This window comes from Pituophis catenifer, unplaced genomic scaffold (assembly GCF_029215685.1).
Source record: "Pituophis catenifer annectens isolate HBS135680 unplaced genomic scaffold, rPitCat1.0.hap2 SCAF_1, whole genome shotgun sequence".
Classification (NCBI taxonomy): domain Eukaryota; kingdom Metazoa; phylum Chordata; class Lepidosauria; order Squamata; family Colubridae; genus Pituophis; species Pituophis catenifer.
Window position 1 is genome coordinate 301840155 of NW_027256881.1, and position 26266 is coordinate 301866420.

The following is a 26266-nucleotide window of genomic DNA, read 5'->3' on the forward strand; positions in this document are numbered from 1 at the left end:
AATTAATTTATGATGAGTTTAATGTTAGATAAATTTAAAAGCCCAATTTAAAAATTAAATAAATGCAAAAGCAAACCAAAGTCCAAGTGTTTTAATAATTCTGTTTATTTTAACAGCATAATTTAAAACATTAATAAAGAAGATGAACAGTATCTACCATATAAGAGAACTCAACTTACATTTCAAGGCTGGGATACAATTATTTTAAAAACTCCATTATGATAAATACATAGCATACTATGCTAATATATTATATTAATGGAAGCAATAGTTTCTATGTGTTGTTTCAGTTCAATCTAAGTATTACCCACTCACCCATCCCTAAAAATCTGGAATTTTTATCTTTGGAATCCTGGGATTCCACATTCCTGAATCCATTGTGTATGAAACAATATCATTTAAGAGTTCTCTTTTATAAAAACCATGATAACTTATGCCCCCAGTCATGTAAAAAAGGGAATGCACATCTATTTATATGTACGATCAGAGGTGGCCTTTGACTAATTGCCAGCAACTGATTATTTTGAGGATCTATAGCAGGGCTGTCAAACTCGCAGCCTGCGGGCTGGATGCGCCACGCTCTGGCTACGCCCACGCCATTTAGCGATGGGAAAAAAGTCATGATACATCACGTGATGCTGCCATGACGACACAAGTTTGACACCCATGATCTATAGAATGAAACAAAAGAAAGAAAAAAGATCAGTTATGCAAGTACTATTGGAAATAAATACAGAAATGGAAGGTTAGACATTGGCAAACTATTGAAAAATGTAGGAAGCAGGGGCAATAGGTAAATTCCAAAGCTTTGGGTTGGCCAAATACAAAGATGGGATAAAAGAACAGAAATTCTGTGCATTGACAAAATTTCCATCTTTCAGTTCCTGCATGGATCAGCACGAGACTTAGAAATCAGGACAGCTGGGAATTCTAGTCCTATCTTAGACATGAAAGCTGACTGGGTGACTTTCAATCCCTTTCAGCCCACCCCAGAGTTATTGTTGTGGGGAAAACAGGAAGAAGAACACATTAGATATGTTTGCTACCTTGTGTTATTTATAAAAAAAAAAGTGATAAAAAATATACTACACTGATACATTATGACATCACAGGTTCTTGGGAAGAACTAGTACATATGAAGACCAATACCAGCTAAATGTGGCAGCTGTGATTTCACATATTTATATCATTAAAAAATTCCACAAAAAGCAACATTTCATAAATTGATGACAAGCAGCATCATGATCAAGTTGCCAAAATCAGTGGAAATTTTGCTGTTTAGATTCAACTGTAGTAAAAATTCCTGGGAATATCAAGTTGAGGCTTGGAAAACAAGTGGGTTAAATTAAAATCTGATAGGACTTTTAAGATCCAAATAGACAGGCATCTTGTTCATAGCATGTCTGATGTACCAATCATTGAAAAGGGTAAATCTTCACTGATGTTGCCATATTGGGTCATACAAGAATTGAGGAAAAGTAATCGCCCAAAATTGCAAAATACTGGGACTTGCAGATTGAAGTTCAACACTTATGGAAAAAGAAATCCACCGCAATAACAATTGTGACTGGAGTCTTTGGAGCAATATTTAAAGGATCCTTAATATTTGAGCATTTTTAATTTATTGGATCTGAACACACTAAGTACACTAAACATCTTGCTTGGAGCTGCCTACATATCTCTGTAAGTGCTATCTTAGGTCCTTGATTAGGACTTGGGTTTATTATGTTTTCACCAGTGTTAAATTGTGAACAATTGCAAATTATTTATCATCATTATTGCCATACACTAAATAATCATCATACTTTCAAACAAACAGAAAGCACTTGATAGGTGGATAAAAATATCAAATCCACTCTAAATATCTGGCTGATAGAGCAGCCAACCATAATAGTTATCTAGAACTTCGCTCAAAATATAACCAACTAGCTTCTTTATGGAATTTGTTTCGCTGTCTTGTTTTTATGAAAAAGGTTTGCCCAGGACATGAAAAAAATATATATCCAGATTCCTAAATTCTCTTGCTGGTTCTTTAAGCAAAATTTAGTAGGGTGCTAAGAATGTTTGTTATCATTAGCATACCATAAATTGTGAAGGTAAACTCTGAATATTCTTATCCTTCAATCAATGACGGCAATTGCCTTGCTGGTGGAAAACATGATGCTTTAAGTCTTTAAGGACTAACTGGCCAATTCAAAGATTCTGCATACACGACACTGAATCAAAAATTAGCCAACCACATTTTAGCCAAGATTGCTGTGTGCCATGTCAAATTTATGTGAGCCAAGAAAAATGAACTGAGCACACATGACTACATTAACCATGTCTGATCAGTTTGACAAAAAGTGTTTTTTTATCATTGTGGTCATTGTTGAGCCATTAAATATTTATGTAAGTTCATAAAAATCATTAAAGTAAAAAGTAAAATGACACTAAAACTACAAGGCTTAAAAATGATACAATTAAAATTTCAGTTTATTTTCTTGGTAGTAAGAAAAAAGTGCAATTAAAGGATATTCTATAATGAAGTTACTTTTTTGCAAAAGTCCTTGTCTGAAGAATACTAATTTATAAATATGGAAAGCACACAAGTCCAGTAGTGGATTTCAAATTCCGTCGCTACCATTTCACTCGTGGGCACACATGCGCCCGACGCTTCTGTGCATACACAGAAGTGTCCGGGCAGAGCCTCCCGCTGTCGCCACTACCGGTTTGCCCGATCCGGGCCAAACCGATAGCAACCCACCACTGCACAAGTCACAAGTTTGACTACACTAATGAAAATATTTACAGTAACAATTATGAACTACTAGAAAATACTTTTTCTTATTAAGATTGTGCACCATCCAGTCATTTCTGGTGAGATGGGCAGTTATATAAATTTGATAAAACAGCAAATTGAAATCTATAGCCTGAAAGTCATAAATATTTAAATAATTACTTCAAGAACTGAATTTAGGTAAAAACTTTTAAACTGTGATTATAAGGAATAGTAGACTTCAAATTTATGGTACCCTGGAAAGAGTTCCATGTATACTGCTGAAAAAGAGGAAACTATAAAGCTAACAAACAGTTGGTTATCTTTTACTTGCAACTTTCCTTTGTGGTATTTTTCATTGCCTTTTTGCTGCCATCTAGGGGAAACAGCAGGTAAATTTTTGAAAATTTTGAAAGCCCTCAGGTAAACCTCATTTGTGACATCTGCCTAATTGTATGTTTTTCCTGACATAGTTTATACACATCCACACAAACACATCAGATTTCTACATTCAAATCATGCAAAATCCCAGTAATAGTTTGAAATTAAACTTTGAAATCCAACCTGCATGTTACATGTGGATATTGCATTCCATTGGAGATCGCATGCACAAGGCAACAAGATCAGGCTATTGGTCTGTGCTTGATTTACATTTTAACCCTCAAATGAAGAGATAAAAACAATGCTTTCAACTTTGTCCCAGAAATAAATCATTAATTTTAGAATAAGCAAAAGTTGAGTAAATTACAAGCTCCTATGGAAGTAATATTATACATAAAAATTGAGAGGTCTATGAAAGGCGTAATATTAGCACCTAAGCTCTGTTTAACCGTAATACCATATTTATTTAACCACAATAAAATATAATCCCAGCTCTGTATGTACCTGGTAAAAATAATCTGTACTCCTTTTCTCTGCATTTGACCAATTAGCCATTCCATGGTTTAACAATTTTGTCATACTATTTATGGAATTAAGTTAGAATAAAGTGAACACAGCTATATACACATTAAAGTATTTTAATACACAAAATAGTAAATAAAGTGGCAAGCTTATTTTAAATAACATCTTTAATTTTTTTTGCAAAGGCAAAATATTAAACTTAAAATAGGTCTTAGTACATCAAAATACTAAGTTTCTAATTGTATTCCAAGCATGGCCTTTGAAACATCCTGTACATCTTAGGAAGAACATCCTTGATCTTTAATTGTACAGATCTTTAATTGTACAGATTTTACAAACATAATAAATATATTTACCCCCTTACACATAACAGTATATGTACAACAGCAGTTGACAGTAGTAGCTCAGAACAGCAACTAAGGATATTTCTCACTCTTAAGTTTTGGTACCCTAGGCACACAAGAGCGAATATCTGATGTCACATGCAGCTAGCCTGCCATTATTCTTCCACTTAAAAAAAATCTTTTGTCTTCCTAAAACACAAATCAAGAATAGCTCAACCAAAATTGTTATCCCGCTGATCCCAAATGCTTGATTTCTTAGAATCTCTTATGTAATTTAAGACTATACAATATAAAAGAGATTCAAATGCAGGTTTTTCCATTGGATGTCCTCAAGATGAAGGACATTTCAGGAGGAAAGCTATTCTAGCATTTTCTAAACAATGAAACTCTTTAAAATCAAATCTGTTCTAAACCACTTTTGCTGATTTTTGCAAAAAATCAAAATAAAAGATTTTTTAAAGCAGAAGAGCAAATAATTGTGAACAAATAATAATTTCTTCTTGTTACGGAACTACACAGTTTATCCAGTAGTAATTTGATTGGGATATTATTGCTGTTTGATGTATACAGAGAATGAAAACATAGTTGTATTAACACTATTTTTAAAATGGTATCTCTGCAAATCTGGTTGTAACAATCACTACAAATCTTCTGCTTTTCCCAGAAATTGTAGTTCAATCACAATTTTAATCTCCCTTGAAAAAAGGGTAGCAAAATATTTGTAAATTCATGATCCATTTCCGTGGTGATGACTGAGAACAAAAAACAAGTTGCGATAATAGACAAGTAAAAGAGAACTTGGACTGCCACTAGAGGGGGGAAATATTTTACACATTAAATTTAAATACTCCAATATAAAATTATTTGTGACAATCTAAAACCTTCTAAAAAGACAATGTTTAATGTAGATGTTTCAGATGATTGCACATTCTAGAAAGCCAGTAAGATTAGACTCAAAATATTAGGTTACAATTGAAGCTTTGTAGGGTATCATTTACTAAAGGAGACCCATGGTCCTAAAATCATGGAGTAAAACAGGAGTATCTGAAGATTGCAAAGGCACAAGACTTTCATCCTTTGTGTAATTACACTATAAATCTTCATATTAGTTTAACCAAAGTATTTGCTTTCTCTATTTTACCATTTTAAAGTTAAAAAGGTGCTCCTGTTCTCTGTGCAAATCTAAAAATAAAGCCCTTCTTGCAAACCGTTAATTGCTTCAAAAGCAGAGGTACTGAACTATTCCAATAGTAACTACTTCCAATTCTAAGCCAAATAAGAACAAAAGCAAATAGTTTATAAATACTTAAGGACTAATCATGGGAATATTTGCCCTGCCTCTCCCTCAAAGGAATGATAATTTTAGTGAAAATCTAACAAAATGGTCTGCTTAATTATATTGTTAAATCCATGATTAAAATTCAAGTATGGTAATACTTGTAAGTAAGCTATAGTCCTACAGGAAGCTGCTCCCATAAAATGTAACTTAAAAAGCACACTATTTGATTTTTAAAAAGGAACACTTGATGAAGCAAGTAAGAGCACAAGTTTGGTATATGACTGGCTTCCAAAAGAATTTCACAGGTCCTTTTATTAACACCCTCATCCAACCAAAGATTACCCATAATAAATTTGCAAAACATCAAGTCTGTTTCCATATAGACCTATTTATAAGTCACTTTTAAAGCTGTGGTATTATTTTAAAATAAATAAAAGGCTAGAGACAAGCAGCTATTCAGTGTCCATGATGTCTAGAATGTTAATTCATTTGTACAGTATATGTTTCAGTAATGAAAAGAAACCTGTAGCCTTTTTTGAGTTTCACAGTGCTGTATTTCTGAATTGTTTTTCAATCTATATTAAACCAGAGTAAAGGACTAGGATATATGGTGGCCACAAGATACATAAAGATTTAATGGAAAATGGCAATTGATTTCAATGTAATCAAAAAGTTGATATGTATAATAGTGGTATGTCTGTTTATTTTACACAGTGGGAATAAGCTATTTGAAGATATCTACAAGTCCAAAGCCAAAACTCCACTGCACTCAAAAGAAATTCAGGTTCAGTGAACAATCAATATGGCCAGAAAATGGAAGCCTTCAATTACATTTATGTAGTATAAAAATGCAAATGCCTTACAAATGCTATTATACAACAGAATTAACATATTTGGCCAGTTTTAGAGATAGCATGGGATAGAAAAATTGCCCATTGCAATATGAGTTTCCTGCAAGCAGAAATAACCGATAGATTTACATTGAAATGCAAAGAAATTAATTTGGGAACAGAAGAGAAAACTCGAATGGTGATTAAATGCACTGGCAATTTTGCTTAGTATTCAAAATGTTTCATTTTTGTAAGAACAGAAATGTTAGTATTGAAGAAAGATGGCATTCTTACTAGCACACACCTATTTCTTTACTTACCATTCCCTGGTCTTTTTTCACTGCTTTTCACAGTTGGCTACCACAGTTGGCTACCATGTGTGTAATACATATCTTGCAAGAATGAACAATTTGGAGGTGTGTTGCTCCCTTAATATGGCTGATGTTCAGCCCTTTGCGCCTCATTAGGAAAGCCTGCATTGTTGAAAACCTGATTCCCAAATACTATTGCTACAACAGAGAAATTTATCTTCAACAATACTTTGATATTACATTAAGTTATTACTTATTAAAATAAATGTGATTCAGTTCTCCAATTATGATTTGAGAAATGGAAGCTCCTTCAATGCTTTAGATCCCTTTCCAAAGTGCATAGTCACCTGTAACTTCTGCTCTCGTTTGTCACTTGCAGTGCATATTCACTTGGACTTCGAAAATACACATTAAGCTCACAAGTGGAATTATTTTTAAAAGATTATTAATTTGCTATTCAACAAACAAGTTATTAAATTGCGCAATCTTTCAGAATATTCAAGAATCTTTTCTTAAGAGAGCAAAGGGAGATGGAGATTTTTATCACTTTCATCCATAGACTAAAGCACAACGTCCTTTTAAATAAAATATTCAGCATTATTAAATTTAAAATACAAATGAGATCTTTTGGTACCAGGATCAAAATTTATATAAAAGGCCTAAAACTGTCAATAAAATTATACATGGCCCAGCACAAGATTTAAAAATAGTTTACTCAATAGTAATTAGAACTCAACACCTCAGTCCTCACCAATTGGCTAAATCTCCATGTACAATTTTGAGCAAGATTCTCACCAATCCCACTCCCCAGGGGAGCGTTTCAGCACAATTTATGCACAAAAACACACTAAGCCTTTTCCATAGTATTGTTACCAAAAAGAAGAGTTCCTTCAAATCAGCGGAAGGGGAGATTAAGCATCACATGCTAGTTACCTTTATCTATAGGTAGAAGTGGTTAATTAAGGTATTCATATAAAACCAGCTGTCGGACAGAGCTAGCTGCACCAATGCCTCAATTTTCCCATTTGAAGTAGTGTCAACATTGCCATGCTATTCTTCTGTCCTGGTAGCCTCAGTTCTATTGTTTCTTTATGGGTCTGCAGAGATTTTTCTGTTGAAGTGTACTGTCCAAGTCTCAACCTTTCTTGTCTTAGCTTTGAGTTTATTTTCTGTATTCACCATTCTGCATCCCCAATGGCTTTGGAAAATACATAATCTCTGCCATTAAGATTCATGATTCCATCTTTGAGGTGAAACTTCCACTTATTCTTACTTCTATGTATCTGGGAAGATGGGATAAAAAAAAAACCAAGAAAGGTCTTGCATTTTGTTCAATGATCAGTATGTTGTGAATAGATGGAAAGATTTGTATTTGTGTATGTCTGAACAGAGCAGCACTGTTGTGTTTCTTGCGCTAAAAACTTTGTTTTAAATTAGGTACTATAAATATTCCAAGATAAGTTCCTAAAGGAGGATATTAATATACATCCAAGTATAAATATATATATTAATCCTTTCTATCTTTCATAGCTATGTCAAATAAATCACAATTAAAATAGAAATATAATAAAACTGTTTTAAAATAGAAAAGTAAAATAATATTTCTAAATAATATCCAGTTGAAATCCAAAATTTTTGTAAACCTTTTCAAATTACCAATCCAGCATGCTAAAGTCCGCCTGAAGCAGAAATTAATGAGCCTGAACAGGCACCTTGGAAAGCAGCAGCAAGATCTGGGATACATCTGTTAAGATGGTCCTCTCCTACATTCTCATAACTGTGCACAGAATTATATTGTACTGGATAGATCCCAAAGTTTTTAAACCGTTGTCATTCAATTGAGGATTTTTTAATTGTTAAAAATTTTCCAAATAAATTCATCTACCTATTTACTAAAATAATTCTAATTGTCAGGAAATATTTTGCTAATATTAATATAAGTATACAGTGCATTCAGAAAGTATTCAGACCAGGGGTGGGTTCTACTTACCTTTACTACCGGTTTGCAATGGGGCCGCGTGCGCGCGCTCTTCTGCGCATATGCAAAAGCGTTTTCATGACATCAGGGTCAGTGGGTGGAGCCTCCCGCTGGTTTTACTACCGGTTCTATAGAACCGGTACGAACCAGGGGCAGCCCACCACTAATTCAGACCCCTTTTACTTTTGTCGATTTTGTAATGCTGCAGCCTGATTCTACAATTGTTGAAATTGATTTTTTTCTCATTGATCACTCAGGACCCCATGACAAAATGAAAATAGAATTGTAGAAATGTCTGTAAATTTATTGAAAAGAAAAAATTGTAATATCACATTGGCATAAGTATTCAGAGTATTCATAAGTATTTAAAGTGTTGCAACAACACTTTAAATTTAGCTCAGGTGTTTCCCATTTCTCTTGATCGTTGCTGATATGCTTCTACACCTTGATAAATTAAATTGATTGGACATGATTTGGAAAGGCACAACCTCTCTATAGAAGGCCTCAAAGCCTTCAAAGGCTTTATATAGCAGAGCAAAAGCCATGAGGTCAAAGGAACCGTCTGCAGAGCTCAGGGACATGATTATTGCAAGGCACAGATCTGAAGAAGGCTACAATAAAAATTTCTGCTGCATTGAAGTTTCCTAAGAGCACAATGGCCTCCATAATTCTCAAATGGAAGAAATTTGGCACAACCAGGATTCTTCTAAGAGCTGGTCACCCAGTCAAACTGAGCAATTGGGAGAGAAGAGCCTTAGGGAAAGGTGACCAAGAACATGATGGTCACTCTGTCCGAGCTCCAGAGATCCTGTGTGGAGATAGGATAGAATTCCAGAAGGACAACTATCACAGATCTGGCTATGGTGGAGTGGCTAGACCAAAGCGTCTCCTCAGTGAAAAACACATGAAAGCCTGCTTCGCGTTTGCAAAAAAGCATCTGAAGAACTCTCAGATTGTGGGGTACAAGATTGGCCAGTTTTAAATGTTATGTCTGGAAGAAACTAGACACCACTCATCACCTGCCCATTATCATCAGAACAGGGAAGAGTGGTGGAAGCATCATGCTGTGGGGGTGGGGGTGTTCAGCAGCAGGAACTGGGAGACTGTTCAGGATTGATGGAAAGCTGAATGGTGCAAAGTACAGTGATATCCTCAATGAAAACCTGTTCCACAGCGCTCAGGACCTCAGACTGGGCTGAAGGTTCACTTTCCAACATGACAACGAGCCTCAGCACACAGCCAAGACAACACACAGTGGCTTAGGAACAATTCTGAGAATGTCCTAGAGTGGCTCAGCCAGACTTGCACCTATTGAACATGTCTGGAGGGACCTGATAATGGCTGTCCACCAACAGTCGCCATCCAATCTGATCGAGCTTGACAAGATTTGCAAGGAAGAACGGCAGAAAATCCCCCAATCCAGCTGTGCAAAACTTGTCGTGTCATACCCAAAAAGACTTGAGGCTGTAATTGCTGCCAAAGGTGCTTCAACGAAGTATTGAGTGAAAGATCTGGATACTTATGCCAATGTGATATTTTAGTTTTTTCTTTTTAATAAATTTAGACATTTCTAAAATTCTGTTTTCACTTTGTCATTATGGGATACTGAATGTAGATTAATGAGTAACAAAAAATGATTTTCAGCAACTGAAGAATCAGCGGCAGCACAACAAAATTGACAAAAGTGAAGGAGGTTTGAATACTTTCTAAATGCACTGTATAGACAGACACATATAATAGACAGAGGCATTTGGTTTGATATATTACCTTGTCATACTGGCACACTACAACATTCTCAGTGTCAAATAATTCCTGTCCTTCTTCATCACTAACATCATCTTCACTATTGAGCGGTTCCTAGAAGAGATTAATTTTGTAAATCAATAGAATTGAGAACAACTGCTTCATAATACAAGCACAGCACTTTAGATGTAATGTAAGCATTTTTCTAATTACAGGCAGACCTACTACCACAATTCAGCCCAACATTTCTGTTGCTAAGTGAGACATTTGTTAAGTGAATTTTTCCCTATTTTAGACCTTTCTTGTCACAATTGTTAAGTGAATCATTTCCCCATTGACTTGTCAGATCGCAAAAGGTGACCACATAACCCCAGGACATTGACAGTGCAACTGTCATAAATATCAGTTGCCAAATGGCAGAATTTTGTTTGTGACCAAGGGGATTCTACAATGTTTGTAAGTGTGAAAAATGGTCAGAACTCACTTTTTTCAGTGCTGCTATAACTTTGAATGGTCACTAAACGAACTGTTATAAGTTGAGGACTACCCTGTTTCCCCCCAAATAAGACATCCCCTGATGATAAGCCCAATCGGGCTTTTGAGCGCATGGCAATAAGGCCAAGTGCTTATTTCAGGGTTCAAAAAAATATAAGACAGGGTCTTATTTGCGGGGAAACTTGGTGCCTGTACAAAAATTTTGGTTCTTTGATTTTTCTTTTCAACTTTTAACTCCTCCAATTAGAGACAACAACAGTTGTAGTTGTGAACCAAAATGTTATACTTGGACTTTTTCTCTTTCAGTTTCCTGGCAAGCTATTTAATTCTACCACCACTCTTCACTGAATCATTCAATAGTAATAACTTGCCTTCTTAAATTCTAAATAACTGTTGCAAATCTGAAATATCCATAAACATGCTGATATTTCTCTAATCTGTAGGGGTACCTTTCAATAACATAAAAAGAAAATAACTGAGTCAGATAATTATTTATGATTGATCCACAACAGCAAGTACTTACTGTATTTTTCGGAGTATAAGATGCACCGGAGTATAGACGCACCTATCTTTTTTGGTGAGAAAAGAAGAAAAAGAAATCTCCGTCTGCCTCTGAACAATTTTGCCTTGTTGCAGCAAACAGCAAATAGCCTGCTTTGCTTTTCGTTTTCAGCATAGCTTGATTAGCACAAGGGGAAAAAAATCTGCTCCAGCAATTTACCTCTTTGCAGCAAATAGCAGAGCCCTGCGCAAAACAGCTGAGAGCAAATCAGCTAAGAGTTGGGAGGCCGATCCAATCAACTTGTGCTAATTAGGCTGTGCTGAAGCTGAAAGGAGCTGTTTTTTCTTGCTGTTTGCTTGCAAGGATGTAACTGCTGCGAGGCAGAGGCCAATGGGTGGGGGCTAGTGGGTGAGTGGGGCTACATCTAAAGACGCACCTAAATTTTCACTTCCATTTAGGGGGGAAAAAGGTGCGGTTTATACTCCGAAAAATACGGTATTCACTCAGCCAAAATGTACATATTAAAAATGCATCTGTAGATATAACATAAAATAACTCAAAACAAATATTATCAAAATTTACCTCCTCAACCTGGCCATCTTCACCTCCATCCTTTTCTTTGTCTTCCTCTTCATCATCATCGTAATCTTCCTCTTCCTCCTCCTCTTCTTCAGATGATGTATCACCTGCTCCATCCACTTGCAGCACTGAAAGTGCCTGTGATTGTGCTGGCTCATACTCTTCCTTCTCTGCTTCATCTTCAGATGATGTATCACACACTCCATCTACTTGCAGCATTAAAGGTGCCTGTGGTTGTGCTGCTTGTTGCTGAGGTTGTTGCTGACCAGTTGCAGAAATCTGTGCTTGCGCTGATGTAGGTGCAGCCACTGTTGTAGGTATTACTTGGGCTTTGTTTCCAGTAAATAAGATCTGCTGAGGCTGAATAATCACTCCTGTCTGTTGCGAGATTCCTCCAGGAATTGGGCCCAAAACCTGGTTTTAAAAAAAAAAGAATATCATGAGTATGGCTGTACATATTTCAAACCCCCCAAAAATAATCATTTTCTAAAACTTCTTCCTGTTTCAGATTGGCCACAGTTCAATACAGGAATATTTTGGTTGTTGAAAAATTACTCTAGAAGGCTCCAAGAGTGATTTAGGTTAAGGCTGCTCCATATCATTCCTTCCCAACTCACTGACTTCCAGCCATCTCTTTAGACCAGGTCATAGTCCAAATGAGTTTCGATTTAATTGAGTACCAAGATGCCATTGTATTTAAATATAAAATGATAAAAAACTAATTTACCCCACAGTGATCCATCAACTAATACAGTATCTTTATTCACTAACTTTCCACTTGTATGCTTACAGACCTCAGTACAATTGATTTGTTCACCCTAATTCATAATGAATTCAACGTTTATTACACTGACTTAATAGTAGTACAAGATCTGTATAAAACTGTAATTAAATAACAAATCTTGCTTGTTTTCTTCTTTATCACCTTTACCAGGTTGGCAGAAGAAGAGGCATCAACAAGCTCAAGTTCAGACCTAAACTGTAGCAATAACTTCAAAGAGAAACTATTTCTCTGCTTTATTCTAAAGTGACCTGCATACACTTAGAAAGGATGGACCAGAGGAACTATCAACAGGACAATGTAAATTGTTAGCAAATACAGCAATCTGAATTTACTCAAAGTAGCACTGTACCCATTCCTAGAATTTGAGTATTAGTAATGGTTACTCACACTCCTGTTACCAATGGCATAGGACTACCTTCGATAACTTCCCAGAAATTTCAGTAAATGGGCCAAATGCAGTGGCAAGCATTGTAATGCAGGGATCTCCAACCCCTAGATAGTCAGGACACTGTTTAAATACTTAATATATTAATATTTAGTGACTGAGTCATGACTAGAAATGTACTGCAGAAGAGCATTAGTATAATTTACCTATTATTTGCTATATATTTGCCATATATTTTTTGCCTAACCTGGAGCTGCATGCTTACAGCAGCATAAAAGGATTTCTAATGATCAATGGTTTTTGAAAGGAATTTACCTTTTAATTTCATTGAAATCAAATAAATTTACCATGCTCTTCCAAAAAATATTCATTATATTCCAAAACTCTTTCTTGTACCATAACATTTTATACTCCCCCTTTTTTGCTCTTAAGTATCTTTATTCTCATATACCAGTAATATTTATATCATCTGAAAGTAGAAGCTTGTTTAGGCACTTAGGTACAAACAAACACAACTAGGTAATGTGAAAATAGGGAAAGGGATGGGGAGGGAGGGGAAATCAGATCCAATATTATAGCCTGTATACTAATTCAGTACTATACTGCAATTAAGCAATTTTTAAAATCCAGATGGATTATGACATTCAATACAAAAGAAGTTTAGAATTGTCTATTTAACAGCAATCTTACTTGTTGAATAACAGGGGACTGAACTCCACCAGGTTGCATTTGTGGTATAACCTGCTGCTGTAGAACTACTTGCTGCTGAGGCTGAATAAGGTATTGAGTACCGCTGGCAGTTCTAACCACCTGTAAGAGTTGGCCTGTAATAAAAAGGAACCTAGTTCAATATTTCAGTTATTGACTTAGGTAAAGGAAAATGAATGCATACTGGGTACCTACAGGAGCCAAAACTAAATGCTTCATATAATATAAAATAATCATAAGTTTTAAACAGAAAGTCAAATAAAAAACAAGCCAGTATATGCTTCATCTATAGAGGAAGATATTCCAGAGACAGGTCAGCACAACAGAGAAATCTTATTTCTAGTCGATATATCAATAGCATAACCAAGAGGGCACTGAATGTAGGGGTTTACGATCTATATTCAAAGTTATGGCAGCTACATAGCCTCCACAGTCACAAGAACAAAATTTGTGGGTTTGGTAATCTGCCAGTTCTTACTACTGATTGCAAGGACATTGCAGCTGCTCCTACATGCCTGTTTCCTTTCCATCCTGCTTCATTGGGCCCTTGGACCTAACTTCCACCTGGCTGGATCCTTACAGGACTTGGGCCTGTTTCCTGTCACATTGGATCCCATACCTTTGGCCTTCCTCCCTCTGTGATGACTCACTTCATTTTTTCTGAAGATCTAAGTCTCTAATGGCTTAGAAAATGATAAAACAAGATTTTCAAACTCTCTACCTTGCCCAAGTCTCTCAGTATACCTATCTTTTTCCTTTCCCACCTTTTCCATCTAGTGGAAAAGATCGATAATTTTCCACATTTAAATTTCTACACTTACATAATATTAGAAATCCTTCTCTGAAAAAGGAATGGATTTAAATGGTTAATGGCACTTTCTTTGTATCCATTTCCGGGGGAGGGAGGAGTTCTAAAAAGGGAGAGAAACAACTGCCATCTGGGACATGGAGAATCTCTGTAATATCCTTTGCATCCAGTATTTTAGTATCTTTTACTGATGGCAGGTAAGTCCAGAAAGCTTGCTGAGATCTATGCAATATTACAGCATCTTCTTTCCCAAACAATAATCATTCTTCTCCTGTAGAGACAACTCCCTTAGATCAGAATTTGGGAGTACTGTCACCATCCAATAATGGTGCTAAATTCTTAACATAAGCTGCCTCCTATCATATTTTCACTTAAGAGAGTAGTAATAGACGGACTGCTGCTTCCAACATGTCTTGCACAAGTGTCTCCATCAATATGCACCCAAGATTGAAACAATATGTTGCTTTTTAAATTCCTCAAAACAGTAGCCACCAGACACATAATTTTTCTGGGAAAGCAGCTTCCCAAGAAGGAAACACAATGATCCTATCCATCAGAGATACTAAATAACATGTAAAAGAAATGTTGAATTTTCATCCCTATTTTAAAGTGCTATTAAGGTAAAGAGAAAGCAAAAACAGAGCTTTACAAAATCCTAAATATAGAACATGGTGTGAGATGTTATTTGAGAATAGATAGTATTCTCACCCACTTGAGCGATTGTTAGAAATTTTTTAGCCTATTGGTCTAAGTGACAAGGTGTCAGAGTCTGGCCAAGCCAGATGGAGAGAGTCAAGTGGAGAATCAGTCTGCAATTTCTATGTAAGCACAAGAGGGCAAGGTCTAACACCCCCCCCCCCCGTCCCCCCCAAAATGCCACTGAACCTTATCTAGTCTGGCTCAGGTATAAACTGCCACTCTGAGAAGATTCCCATTTTATAGGCATGAGCTAATAGTTAATTGAATTTTTGACACATGGTTGTGATTGTTTACAAGGCCAGGAAATGATCACAGATATCAGGCACATTTATTTGGGCATTTTCTCAGACATCCTGTTTCCAACTTTTATTTTAAAAAAAACTCTGTCCATTGTTTAGCTGCATGTACCCCAAATCTGCAAAGTTATTAAAAAACTTATTCTTTTCAAAAATCATTGGGATTTACTCCCAGGAAGATGACCTCATTATATTTTATTTAAGATGGTTAAGAGTTTTTTTGTGAGATCTTATAATTTTCTCCCGCTTTCATACTCTTTAAATTTTGTATTTCTCATGCTTCTCATTTTTATTATCACCTACCTAAAATACTATTACCAGATTAAGTTCTATTTAATAGTACTTATACTCCTATAAATAAGCAATTTCACCTCTAAGTTTGCCTTAAGTTTGCCTCTTTCTTTCTCAACATATAAGAATATCTGTCAGAACACCATTCATATTCTATTAATATAAAGTATCTTATAGTACTTTCAAACTGCATTGATCCAGGTGATCATCATCTGCAATTCTTCACAAATTATTTATTAACTACTGAGGAAAGGAACTTTGGACATATTTAGATGCTAAACATCCAAATGCTTTCAAAAACTTGAAATGTTTTGATAATGGACTAGATGAGAAAGAATAAGGCATGCAATGCATAAATTATATGCATTGGGAATGGAGGAGCCAAATGTATCTTCCTATAGAGAACCATTCGGGGCTACACAGAAGGGCCTCTCTCTTGTACCAGATAGATGAGCCTCTGGCACTGTAGGGCATCTTTAAAAGGAATCCTCTTATTAAGTGACTGGATAGTTTTACAAATATAGGAGTCTCATCAGTCAAGTTTATATTTTAGGGGTTTAAAAAAAAGCCCCAAAACTTTAAATATTGATCAGTACACAAATGGCAACCAGCCTAGATCCTGCAGTGTAGGCATTTTTTTATCTTGAACCTTGGTTAGCATACCACTCTCAACATTCTGCACTAATTGCATTTTTCAAATTCTTTCAAGAGGCGTAGTAGTTTTAACTGTTCAGTCCTGTCCTAATCTTGGTGACTTTATTGGCAAGTGCAACCCTGTCAAGCACAGCTTATTTTAGTAGTTGGATGTTCATCTTTGTATCAACTTTGATAGTATCAAGCCAGTGAGTTCTTTGTTTGCCCCTTCTGCTGAATCCACTAATCATTCCTAGCATCATTGACTTCTCCAACAAGTTGCATGCATGACATGGCCAAAGTAAATCTTTCAAGAATAGCCCTATGCAAAATCATGTTGTACTACTAAAATGGGACATTTTAGTAAGTGTAGAAAACCATCAAGGTAAATGGTGATCACCTCAGGAAGTCACAGCTCAGTAAGCATTTTTAGAAACTCACAGCTGGTACATAGCCTTAATTGTGCAGGCATTTTCCTTACTAAATACAGCTAGTCCTAGACTTACCACAGATCATTGAATGACCATTGAAAGTTACAACAAAAGTTACAAAAAAAAGTGACTTGTGACTATTTTTTGCACGTATGACCATTGCAGCATCCCCATGGTCACGTGATCAAAATTCAGATGCTTGGCAACTTGTCATATTTATGACAATTGCAATATCCTGGGTCATGTGATCAGCTTCTGAAACCTTCTGACAAGCAAGGTTAATGGAGAATCCAAATTCACTTAATAATCATGTTACTAACTTAACAAATGCAATGATCCACTTAACAACTGTGATAAGAAGTCATAAAATGGGGCAAAACTCACTTAACAAATGTTTCACTTGGTAACAAATTTTGGGTCAATTGTGGCTGTAACTTGAGGATTACCTATATTTGCAAATCCAGAGACACTAAGGATCAAAAAGTACTCTTAGAATACAGACTAACTCTTTTAATGCAAGTCCAACTAAGCTTCACCTCAATTTCCCAAATCCTGTTTTTGTTATAGTAACAGTACCTCCACCTTGTCTAGATTTAAATTCAGTCTATTTTCTTACATCCAGTCCATTATAAAAATTATGCAGCTTTTAAAAGTTGTTCAAAATTATTTCCTTGCAATTAATTGGTAAGGAGATATAGAGCTGTGTGCTTGCATTATAGAATAAGTTTTAAAGCAGTTAAAACTTTGGAATGTTCTCATAAATCATTTTGAGTTATTGAGAACAGTGCATAGTTTTCTAGGCAAGTTTTTGGAAAATGAGCTTTAAGAAAATTTTCTTGCATTACAGATTTTATTGATTTATTTATATTTTTACTTTAATAGTATTATTAAAGTATGGAAAAAATGTAAACTGACTTTCGAAACAATGTGGTATAGTGGTGAAGATGTTGGATTACGAATGGGAAACCCAGATTATAGTCCTTCTTTAGGCATAAAAGCTACCTGGTGACTTTGGCCGAGTTGTTCTTTCTCTATAATAGGTTGGGAAGTTGAAAAAAAAATATTTAACAAGTGCACTAGACCAGCATGGCAGATTACAATCTATAACTTTCAATACAATCTTTATCTTGTAGAAGATTGTTTTAGGTTTGGATAATTCTACCTGTAAATATCTCTATCAAGCAAGGTCAGTTTACATCAGCTGCCTCATACCTTCTTATGTTTTTCTTTCCATATACTAATATTGATTTATTTAAATTATCTTTTTGAAATAGGATTTGTTGCAAGCATACTAAGATTTTAATGAGAAGCACCATATAAATATTTGGACTGAAAAATTAGATAAAAAAATACCTGAACTTGTAAGTAATTGCTGAACAGGACTAACTCCACCAGGCAAAGCCAAAGTGGCTGCTGTAGCAGCAGCACTCTGAAAGATATAGTACAAAACATTACTTAAATTAGGAAATCAAACCTGAGATATAGCAAGACAGAGATTTATAGATTATATGCAAAATGCTTTTTTACTCTTATTTTAGTCAAACTAAGTCACATTCAACATCATACATATTTTCATACTATTTTTCATTTAAAAAGTAATTTTCTATTTTTAATTTTAATGAAATGAATTGACTTGTCAGAAGTAGAACATCACATAAATCTTTGTATACATTCTTATACATATTTGTACAAGAATGTGGATTTTAGGTAAGTGAAATCGAATATTTATGTTCTCTTCAAACTTCAGAATCAAACTGAAATTTATTCAGCTTGTTGATAGATTTAATTCAAATAAGACAGAACAGTATTTAATAACACAGCATAAGTTAAGTTGCCTATGCATCCTGTTGTTAGCTATGTAAAATAAAGCAACTCTGCCGCCCCCCTCCCCCCAATCTCTAATTGTTGATTTGACCTAGATTTGGTCATGCTTAAAGAACAGCTTACAGCAACCCATGAAATTTTAATTATGATTACATGCTCCTATAATTTCATTTACTTTAAGCATAATTTAAATGATAGGCAAACAAAATGACATGTAAAAATGTAGAAACCAGAGCTCCCTATTAGTATATTTCATTGATATATTTTTTAAAAATATTAAAGCTAAGAACCTCTCAAGCTTAAAATGCAATGTCCTATCTTAAGCAGCATTTGCGTGTACCATATGAATGCAAAGATGAACTTATTTTTAACATTCGCCTGTCATTTTCTGAAAAATTATATTGCTTGTAAAACCAAAACTAATTCTAGCTACATACAGATGTGCAAAGCTGACAGCAGTTATCACCAATAGGACAAACCTAGTGCAAAGTGCTTAAGAAATAGAGAAAACCTACTAATAGATTAAAACATAGGCTTTTTCTCAAATTTTGCAACCACTCTATTTTTTTTTAAGAAAACATATTTTCCTTTGTATTGGGTCAATGAAGCATCTTTAAATAATTTAAGGCATTTTTCCAGTTAACAGTAAAATAAGATTCTTTTAATATTAAGGTCAATTAATTAGAAGAGACCAATTTTAATGGGAGTAATCTACTGGCATAAGACGGTTGCTTTTAAGAGAATATGAGTGTGAAGGCAATAGATGATACTATCGAAATCATGTTTTGTTAAAACAAATTCCTAACAATGAAAAGAGCTGAAATCTTGAACCTGGCTAAAATAGTGAACGTAGGAAGAAAACACGTTGTTAAGAGAACTATCTTCCCTTATCTGATTTTTATTATGCACAGTTAAAACATTATGAATTACATACTCTTACCATGGTTGATGCATTCATGTGCTGAATCAGTTTGGAATCTGGCATAATAACTTGAGGCTGAGGTGCTGGAATAAAACAAGCAATCACTGCTATGACCATCATAAAACATTTTATAAGGTGTATTGATAACAAATTATTATGCTTCCTCTTGAATTAAATATATTGTAAACTCTGATATAAAATATACAGTTGAGTTAAAAGTAGTCTGTAACAAATACAGAAATCCTGTTATTAATTTATAACTGTTCTTGCAGTGGTGTGTAAAATATCTTCAATTTGAAGCACATTCTACTTCAAAGTTAAAATGGCTGTTTTGTGAATAAAATTACTTATTTATAAAATTTATAGGCCACCCATTTTACCATAAGGTAACTCTGGGCACAATTTCCTTAATTCAGTAAGGAAAACTCTATATTTGGCTGACCATATGCTTCTTTCTCAGCTCCATCATCTCCCTATCCTAGAAACCCACACTTTTCCCTGCACAAGGAAGTGCAAAGAAAATCTAATCAGAGATTTAAATGGAGTATTAGTTCTCTGAAGATTTATTCACTAATATCCACATGCATATTGTGGGAATGGGGGGGGGGGGGTGTATCGTCCTTGACTTTAATTTTGTCTCATTTTATTTTAAAAACTATTAACTGCAAGTTGAATGAATGTAAAAAACCATCTCACTCAAGAAATTTGTGCGCCTGCTTAGGCCTCTGCCACTGGCAATTTTTGGCAACAATTTTTCATCTGGCTTTGTCTATATATAAAATATAATATAAAAAATGGACCCCGAAAAACAGTTGCTCATCCATGAGTTAGAATTTTATCTAAAGTTACTTATATTTAAGAAAAGGTTAAGAAGAAAACTATTTTAGTATCAACTTTCCTGCATACTACATGGACATATTTTGCTTTCAGGTGACACTTTATGAAATGATAATTCAAATGGGCAACAGCTGGGAAAAAACTGAAACTACAATGCCAAATAATATACTTTTTTATTTAAAACATTTAAATAGCCACCCATCTTATAACAAACTCTGGGTGGGTCCCAATTAAAAATTAAAATAACATAAAAACCATATTTAAAATTAAACTCATAAAAACAAAACTAGGCAGTAACATCAACTGAGTTTCATAGAAACCTTACTTGGGCCAGTCATTCTCTCCCAGATCAACCTATCTCACAGGATTGTTGTTAGGAAAATATTTTAAAAATTGTTTTTGGTGACCACACAAGGACCTACACTACAAACCTAGAGTGCCAGTAATCTCCCGATTACAAGTTTGGAACATTGGCAAGAACCCTCTTAAGATTCAGAAAGGGCCTTACTTTGCTGTGTTGCCGGAATAAGGACTTGCTGGGTCTGGGACTGTTGCTGAACTGTTTGCTGTGGCTGCGTGTGGTGGTGATGATGGGAATGCTGTTGCTGCTGTTGTTGCTGCTGCTGCTGTTGCTGCTGCAGTAAAAGTTGCTGTTCCTCTGAATGAAATCCATCAACAGCTTTGGATTGCAGCAATTTGTTTTCCCATAGCTGTATTTATTTAAAAAAAACATTTACTGGTGAGTAAATAACAATGTAAATTATAAACAAACTTTAGGTTGTTTTTTTTTTACTGACATATATGATAGTTACACATTTTTAAAATGTAACATTGGAAACAAGTTATCAGTAGTCAGCTGACTCTTTGTAGCATCCCATCAATTTCTTCAAAAAAATGACTTCCTTGGCCAATGTTGGGTAGATTAGTGTAGTTGAAATTTATTATGGACCATCATCCAATCTATTTTTGTATCTCTTGCATGAAAAACAAGGGAATAAAAGCTTCTTCTGAATTCCTATTGATACCTATAGAGGAATATTTGAAGCATATTGGATAAAAGATAATTGGGTTTTTAATATTCTAAGAATGAATTTGAAACAGAATTATGGACTAACAAGGAACGTGTTATTGCTAAAATGTATATTTTTTTATTGACATATGAGACATTAGAGTTGAATATATAAAATGGTTAAAATTTTGGTTACAATATACAAATGGAACAAAAGGAAAATAGATGGGTGAAAGTATTAAAATTTCTATTATGTTCTAACTTTAAAGAGATTTTTTAATAAAATAATGATGCATTGTTATAGTTTATTTGTCACCAAAAAATTGTCTGGAATGCATAAAGGTGCTTTGAATCTTTGTTGGAAATATGAACATCATGAAGGGACATTGTATTATGTTTGGTGGATATGTTAAAAACCAAAACTTTTGGGATACAAATACATACATTAATTCAGAACATTTAAAAAAATTAAAGCAATATTGAAATCACAGACTTTTCTTTTGGGATCAATGTAAGTAGAATAAAGTCATGGAACTGTTTTTTATACAACTGCAGCAGAATTATATGTTCAAAAAGTGAAGAGGTTTGACACTACCCACAACAGAGGAATGGCTAAGTGTTTGCAGAAATGGATTAATTAATGGAATTAATTAATTTCCTTGATCAGAGAAAATATAACATCTACATTTATGGCTGAATGGAAACCCCTTACAGACTTTTTGCATGAAATGGAAAATGTATTTATGGTTTGTGGCTTTGATTAGAAAAAAAGGGATAATAGAAAAAAGTAATTTTTGTAATTGTTAAGTGTAAGATATAATTTTGTAATCATATTTGCTGCAGACAAAATCAGAAGCTCTTCTTTCTTTTTATTCTTTCGCACCGTACTTTTTTCCTTCTCTTTGTTTTATCTTGTAGTTTGTGTTAGTTTTTACATCTTTTTAGAAACGTTTAATAAAGTTTATTAAACATACTCAAAGCATATCGTACCAAGTTTCTTCACACACAATTTATTGATGGACTGATTCAAGGACTATTCTTCACAGGCCGAGCATTTACACAAACATATTTATAGTCCTCGCCTGCTAAAAGGTAAGAATTATTTCAGACACATGAAGTTATAACTTACTGTTTTAAGTTCCACAAGGACTTGCTCATCCACACTTGCATCAAGAAAGACTTCTCGGACATCATTAATGACATCTTCAATCACAGACCTATACAATTTAGGCTTTAAAAAGTGACAAATAACTGTTTGAAAATGTTTATATATTATTGCAATATTTCAAAACATTGACGGTCCTTTAAAAGTGAAAACAACCTAAGTAAATGAAAAACTACATGGAAACCCCAAGTTTTCTAGCAGACGTGCCTAGCAGAATTTCACTTTTCCAGCATAAAAAGATGAAGACTACGTCAACTATGCATTAGAGCTTTCAAATCCTCCTTTTTGACTTTTAAATCAAATTATTTCACTGTAGGGCAATGTAGTCACACTGACAACAGTCGTACTAAATCTCAATTCTCAACCAGATAAAATTGAGATGGCATGATTTAAAACAATTCAATAATACCCATAGAAATTTTACTACATTCCAAAGGTAAAAAAATGATTTAAGAGCAAGAAAAATAATTACATGAGGCATTTTATTACAAAATGTAGTGTATGCTGTTTTGATTTCCTATTGAAAACTAATTCAAAAAAATCCCACTGCACTCAACTATAGTCACTCCATAGAACTTTTATAAACTTAACGGTAGAATAAAAACGATTTACAAAAAAATAACCTTATACAGAAAAACAAGAAATAGCAGCTATTTATCATGTGATGGTGCTTGAAAAGAGCCAGCGAAAGCTTCTAAGCAACAAAGACAGCCGCTTTTTTGGTCCGTGCCTATGTAGTGCAGGCACCTCCCAGCCTGCTTTCCACAGCTCTCTCCGTATTTAAAGGCTGATGTGGTGTTTAAATGGAGAGGCGGTGACGTGGGGCTGGAAAGCACCTTCCCATCCTGGCAGAGTCTATATTAGAGAGCGGCAATGGCTCTATATAAACAGGGCAGCCACAGGGAGGAGGAACACAAGGAACAGGGAGAGAAAAGCAAGGGGAAGCCATGATGGATCTGAGAGCACAAAATGAGAGAGCCTCCAAATCAGCATCAGGACTTCGGTTGGTCAGCAGGGGTTTATTTTTTGGCCGGTGGGGTGCTTATTTTTGAGTGCATTTGATTTGCATTGGGTTTTTTTTTTCCTTAGTGCCTTAGAAACAGTGATGAAAGGGGCCGGGAGGGGTTTTTTTTTTCTCTTTTTTTCCGTGTGACTGCTTATTGTATACCGATGTGAAACCGAGACTCAGAAGCCGAGCCTGTCCTCTCTAAAAGAACTGAAGGGAGAAGCATAGAAAAGGAGGCGGGAAAGAAAAGAGAGGCTATTAATATAAAAGCGCTTCCTGAAGAAAACTCGGACAGATCAAAAGGGCCTTTATCTCAGATATAGATAAGAATATAAAAATACATCTCCCTGAGTGAAGGGAAGGAAGAGACGTTCTCTGCCAGACTAGGAATTAAAAGGTGCTTTTCAACCATTCGTTACCGATGCCTTAAGAGTCTGCGGAAAAAAGCGGTTTCGACCACGGCCGTTGCAGGTTAAATGCTTGGGGGGCGAAGCCTCACCTCCAGGCACGCTTCCCCCCACCCCTGCTGGCCTTTCCTCCAAGTCGGGGGAAAAAACCGCCACCTCACTCCCCAGCCTTCCCCCCATTCCCTCCCCGCCCGTCCCCCACACTCGCAGAGACGAAGCGGGCTCCCTCCAGACCCCGCGGCGCCTCTTCCGCGCCTCCCCCGAAGCGGCACCCAAGCGCTCGCTCGCCCCTCTCTTTTCCCCACAGGAGGGATGGAAGGAAGCCCGCGAATCCGGGGCGGCTGTTGCTGCCGCTCCCGCCGCCGTCCCGCCCTTGCCCCGCCATCCCCAAACCGAACACCCCCCACCCACCCCTCCGCCGCCCTCCCGTTCAGAGCCCCTTGCGCAACCCTAGTCCTTACCACGGGGTTTGTGTTAGTCGAGCTCGCCATGTCCCGCACCACCCCTGGGTAGGACACACACACACACACACACCCCGAGGCAGGGCGCCCCCGACACCCCCCTCCGGACAAGAGCAGGCTGAGGCGAGCTAGGGTCCCCCCTTTCCCCGCTGCTGCCGCCGCCGCTGTTGTCCGCCTCCTCCGCCCTGTCTCGCCTCAGGGGCGTCCTCCTCAGCCCGGCTAACCCGCCCGCGCGGAAGAAGCCACCCTCTCGCTCTTCTTCTTCTCCTCTCTCCCCCCCCCCTTCCTCCGCCGCCCGGCCTCACACGGCGGCCCTTGGGCTGCAGCCGCCAGCCGTCTGCTCCGCTTGTTTCGCCCTTTATATAGCGAGTGCCGAGCAGCTGCGCGAGCGGCCAGAGAAAGGGGGAGGCCGCGGAGGGGAGAAGGAGGGAAGCGCCGCGAGAAGGAGCGAGAAATCGTCTTCCTCCGCCTCCTCCCGTCGAACTTCTTCCGCCTTCCTGGCGCCAGGACGCGCAGAGGTGGGGCTAAGTCGGCAGCCGCAGAGATTGCGCGACGGTCCTTGGGCGCGAGCGGGATCTTTTCGCGCTCCAAATGCGGCCACGCCGATCCCTAGAAGAGTCTCACCCATTCAGCACAAACAGAGATGTCCTCTCCCCTCCTCCCCCCCCCCCACCCAATGTTATCCTTCATTTTCTAAGGGTGCTTCGGGGACTCCTGCCATAAAGGTGAAAAATAGACATAAGTCTGGTTTCCGGTTTCCGTGTTCGCTAGGCGGGAAAATGATACAAAATACGTGATCTCGTAGACTTAATAGCTTCTTGTTGTTCTTCCCTCGTGCGCAGACAGAAAATATAAAGGTTTCATAAACTGCTGTGCTAAAATCAAACGAAGACAACAGAATTGGATTGAGCAAAGGCTTTTTATTCGTATCCATTCCATGTATTCATAATCATGTTTATACTTTTATCTGTTATATGCTTGACAAATAAATAAAATTAAAATAAAATAAAGGGCTAAACTCCCAGGATGCCGATGACAATCGCCTTCTGAGGAATTGCAATAAAATGAGCAAGAGTTACTGACTGCTTACCAGCCGTTTCAATCAAATGATTCTCCATCCTTTTCAATTACATATTACCATGAAGATGTAGGGGAAGGGACTTTTGTTGGGAAGGAGCAAGTCGATTCTTGACCTATATTCGGATATACATGAGTTCAGATTCTCTTTTTGCTTTCCTGTAGGTTTCTGATAGATGGAAATTCAATAAGTTTGGAAAGCAAGTTGGATATCTTCCTTGCTTTTTCGTGAATCTGGGTAGTTAAAACAATGTGCTTTCGGGACATTCTTTAAAGGTTAGGGTTGACAAAGCAGTACTATTTTACTGGTAAAACCAGTAAAACATGTACTGTCACAAATCCAGTATTTTTCCGGTACAGAGAAGTAGTGAAAGTCAAATTATATTTTTTACAATCCTAGGAACATAGTAATTTATGAATCAAAGTGTTATGTACAAAATGACTTATCAATAAAAATAGCTTTTTAGAATATTCCTTCCTAGAAAATTCCATTTTAGAATAGGCTAATACAACTTGGATCAAAATGAAAATTACTATTGTAGCAGATCTATTGAGAAGTGACTTGTATTACTTTTCTTGAAATTTTGTGAATGGAAGCAAGTGAAACTGATTGATACCTGTAACATTAGATACTGTATTGGCATGGAATGAGAAACCCAAATCTCTGCTTTGTCTTGCCAATAGTTCATAAACTTGGTAATGTATAACATTAATGATTCCCATAAATGCAGTGTTAATACAGCACTTTAAAATGCACTAGCATGCACTGTTTTCAGAGTATCACATGTGCATTTTCTCTTG

The 26266-nt window shown here is 36.3% G+C and overlaps 1 protein-coding gene and 1 long non-coding RNA gene across 2 annotated transcripts in view; one reads left to right on the plus strand and one right to left on the minus strand.

Annotated features, from left to right (window-relative positions):
* Nucleotides 1–3761: 3761 nt before the first annotated feature.
* On the minus strand, nt 3762–24583 carry GTF2A1 (general transcription factor IIA subunit 1). The gene is made up of 9 exons (XM_070941139.1): nt 24389–24583; nt 22479–22580; nt 20849–21050; nt 19522–19586; nt 18111–18186; nt 13582–13715; nt 11726–12136; nt 10171–10260; nt 3762–7708 (listed from the first exon to the last, which is right to left on the minus strand). The coding sequence occupies exons 1-9, from the start codon at nt 24416–24418 to the stop codon at nt 7601–7603; spliced, it is 1218 nt and encodes a 405-aa protein (XP_070797240.1). The 5' UTR covers nt 24419–24583; the 3' UTR covers nt 3762–7600.
* Nucleotides 23406–26266, plus strand: part of LOC139315126 (uncharacterized) — a 32466-nt gene continuing 29605 nt past the window's right edge. The window contains exon 1 of the long non-coding RNA XR_011600242.1: nt 23406–23517. This is a non-coding gene — a long non-coding RNA (uncharacterized lncRNA). The remainder of the gene's footprint in view (nt 23518–26266) is intronic.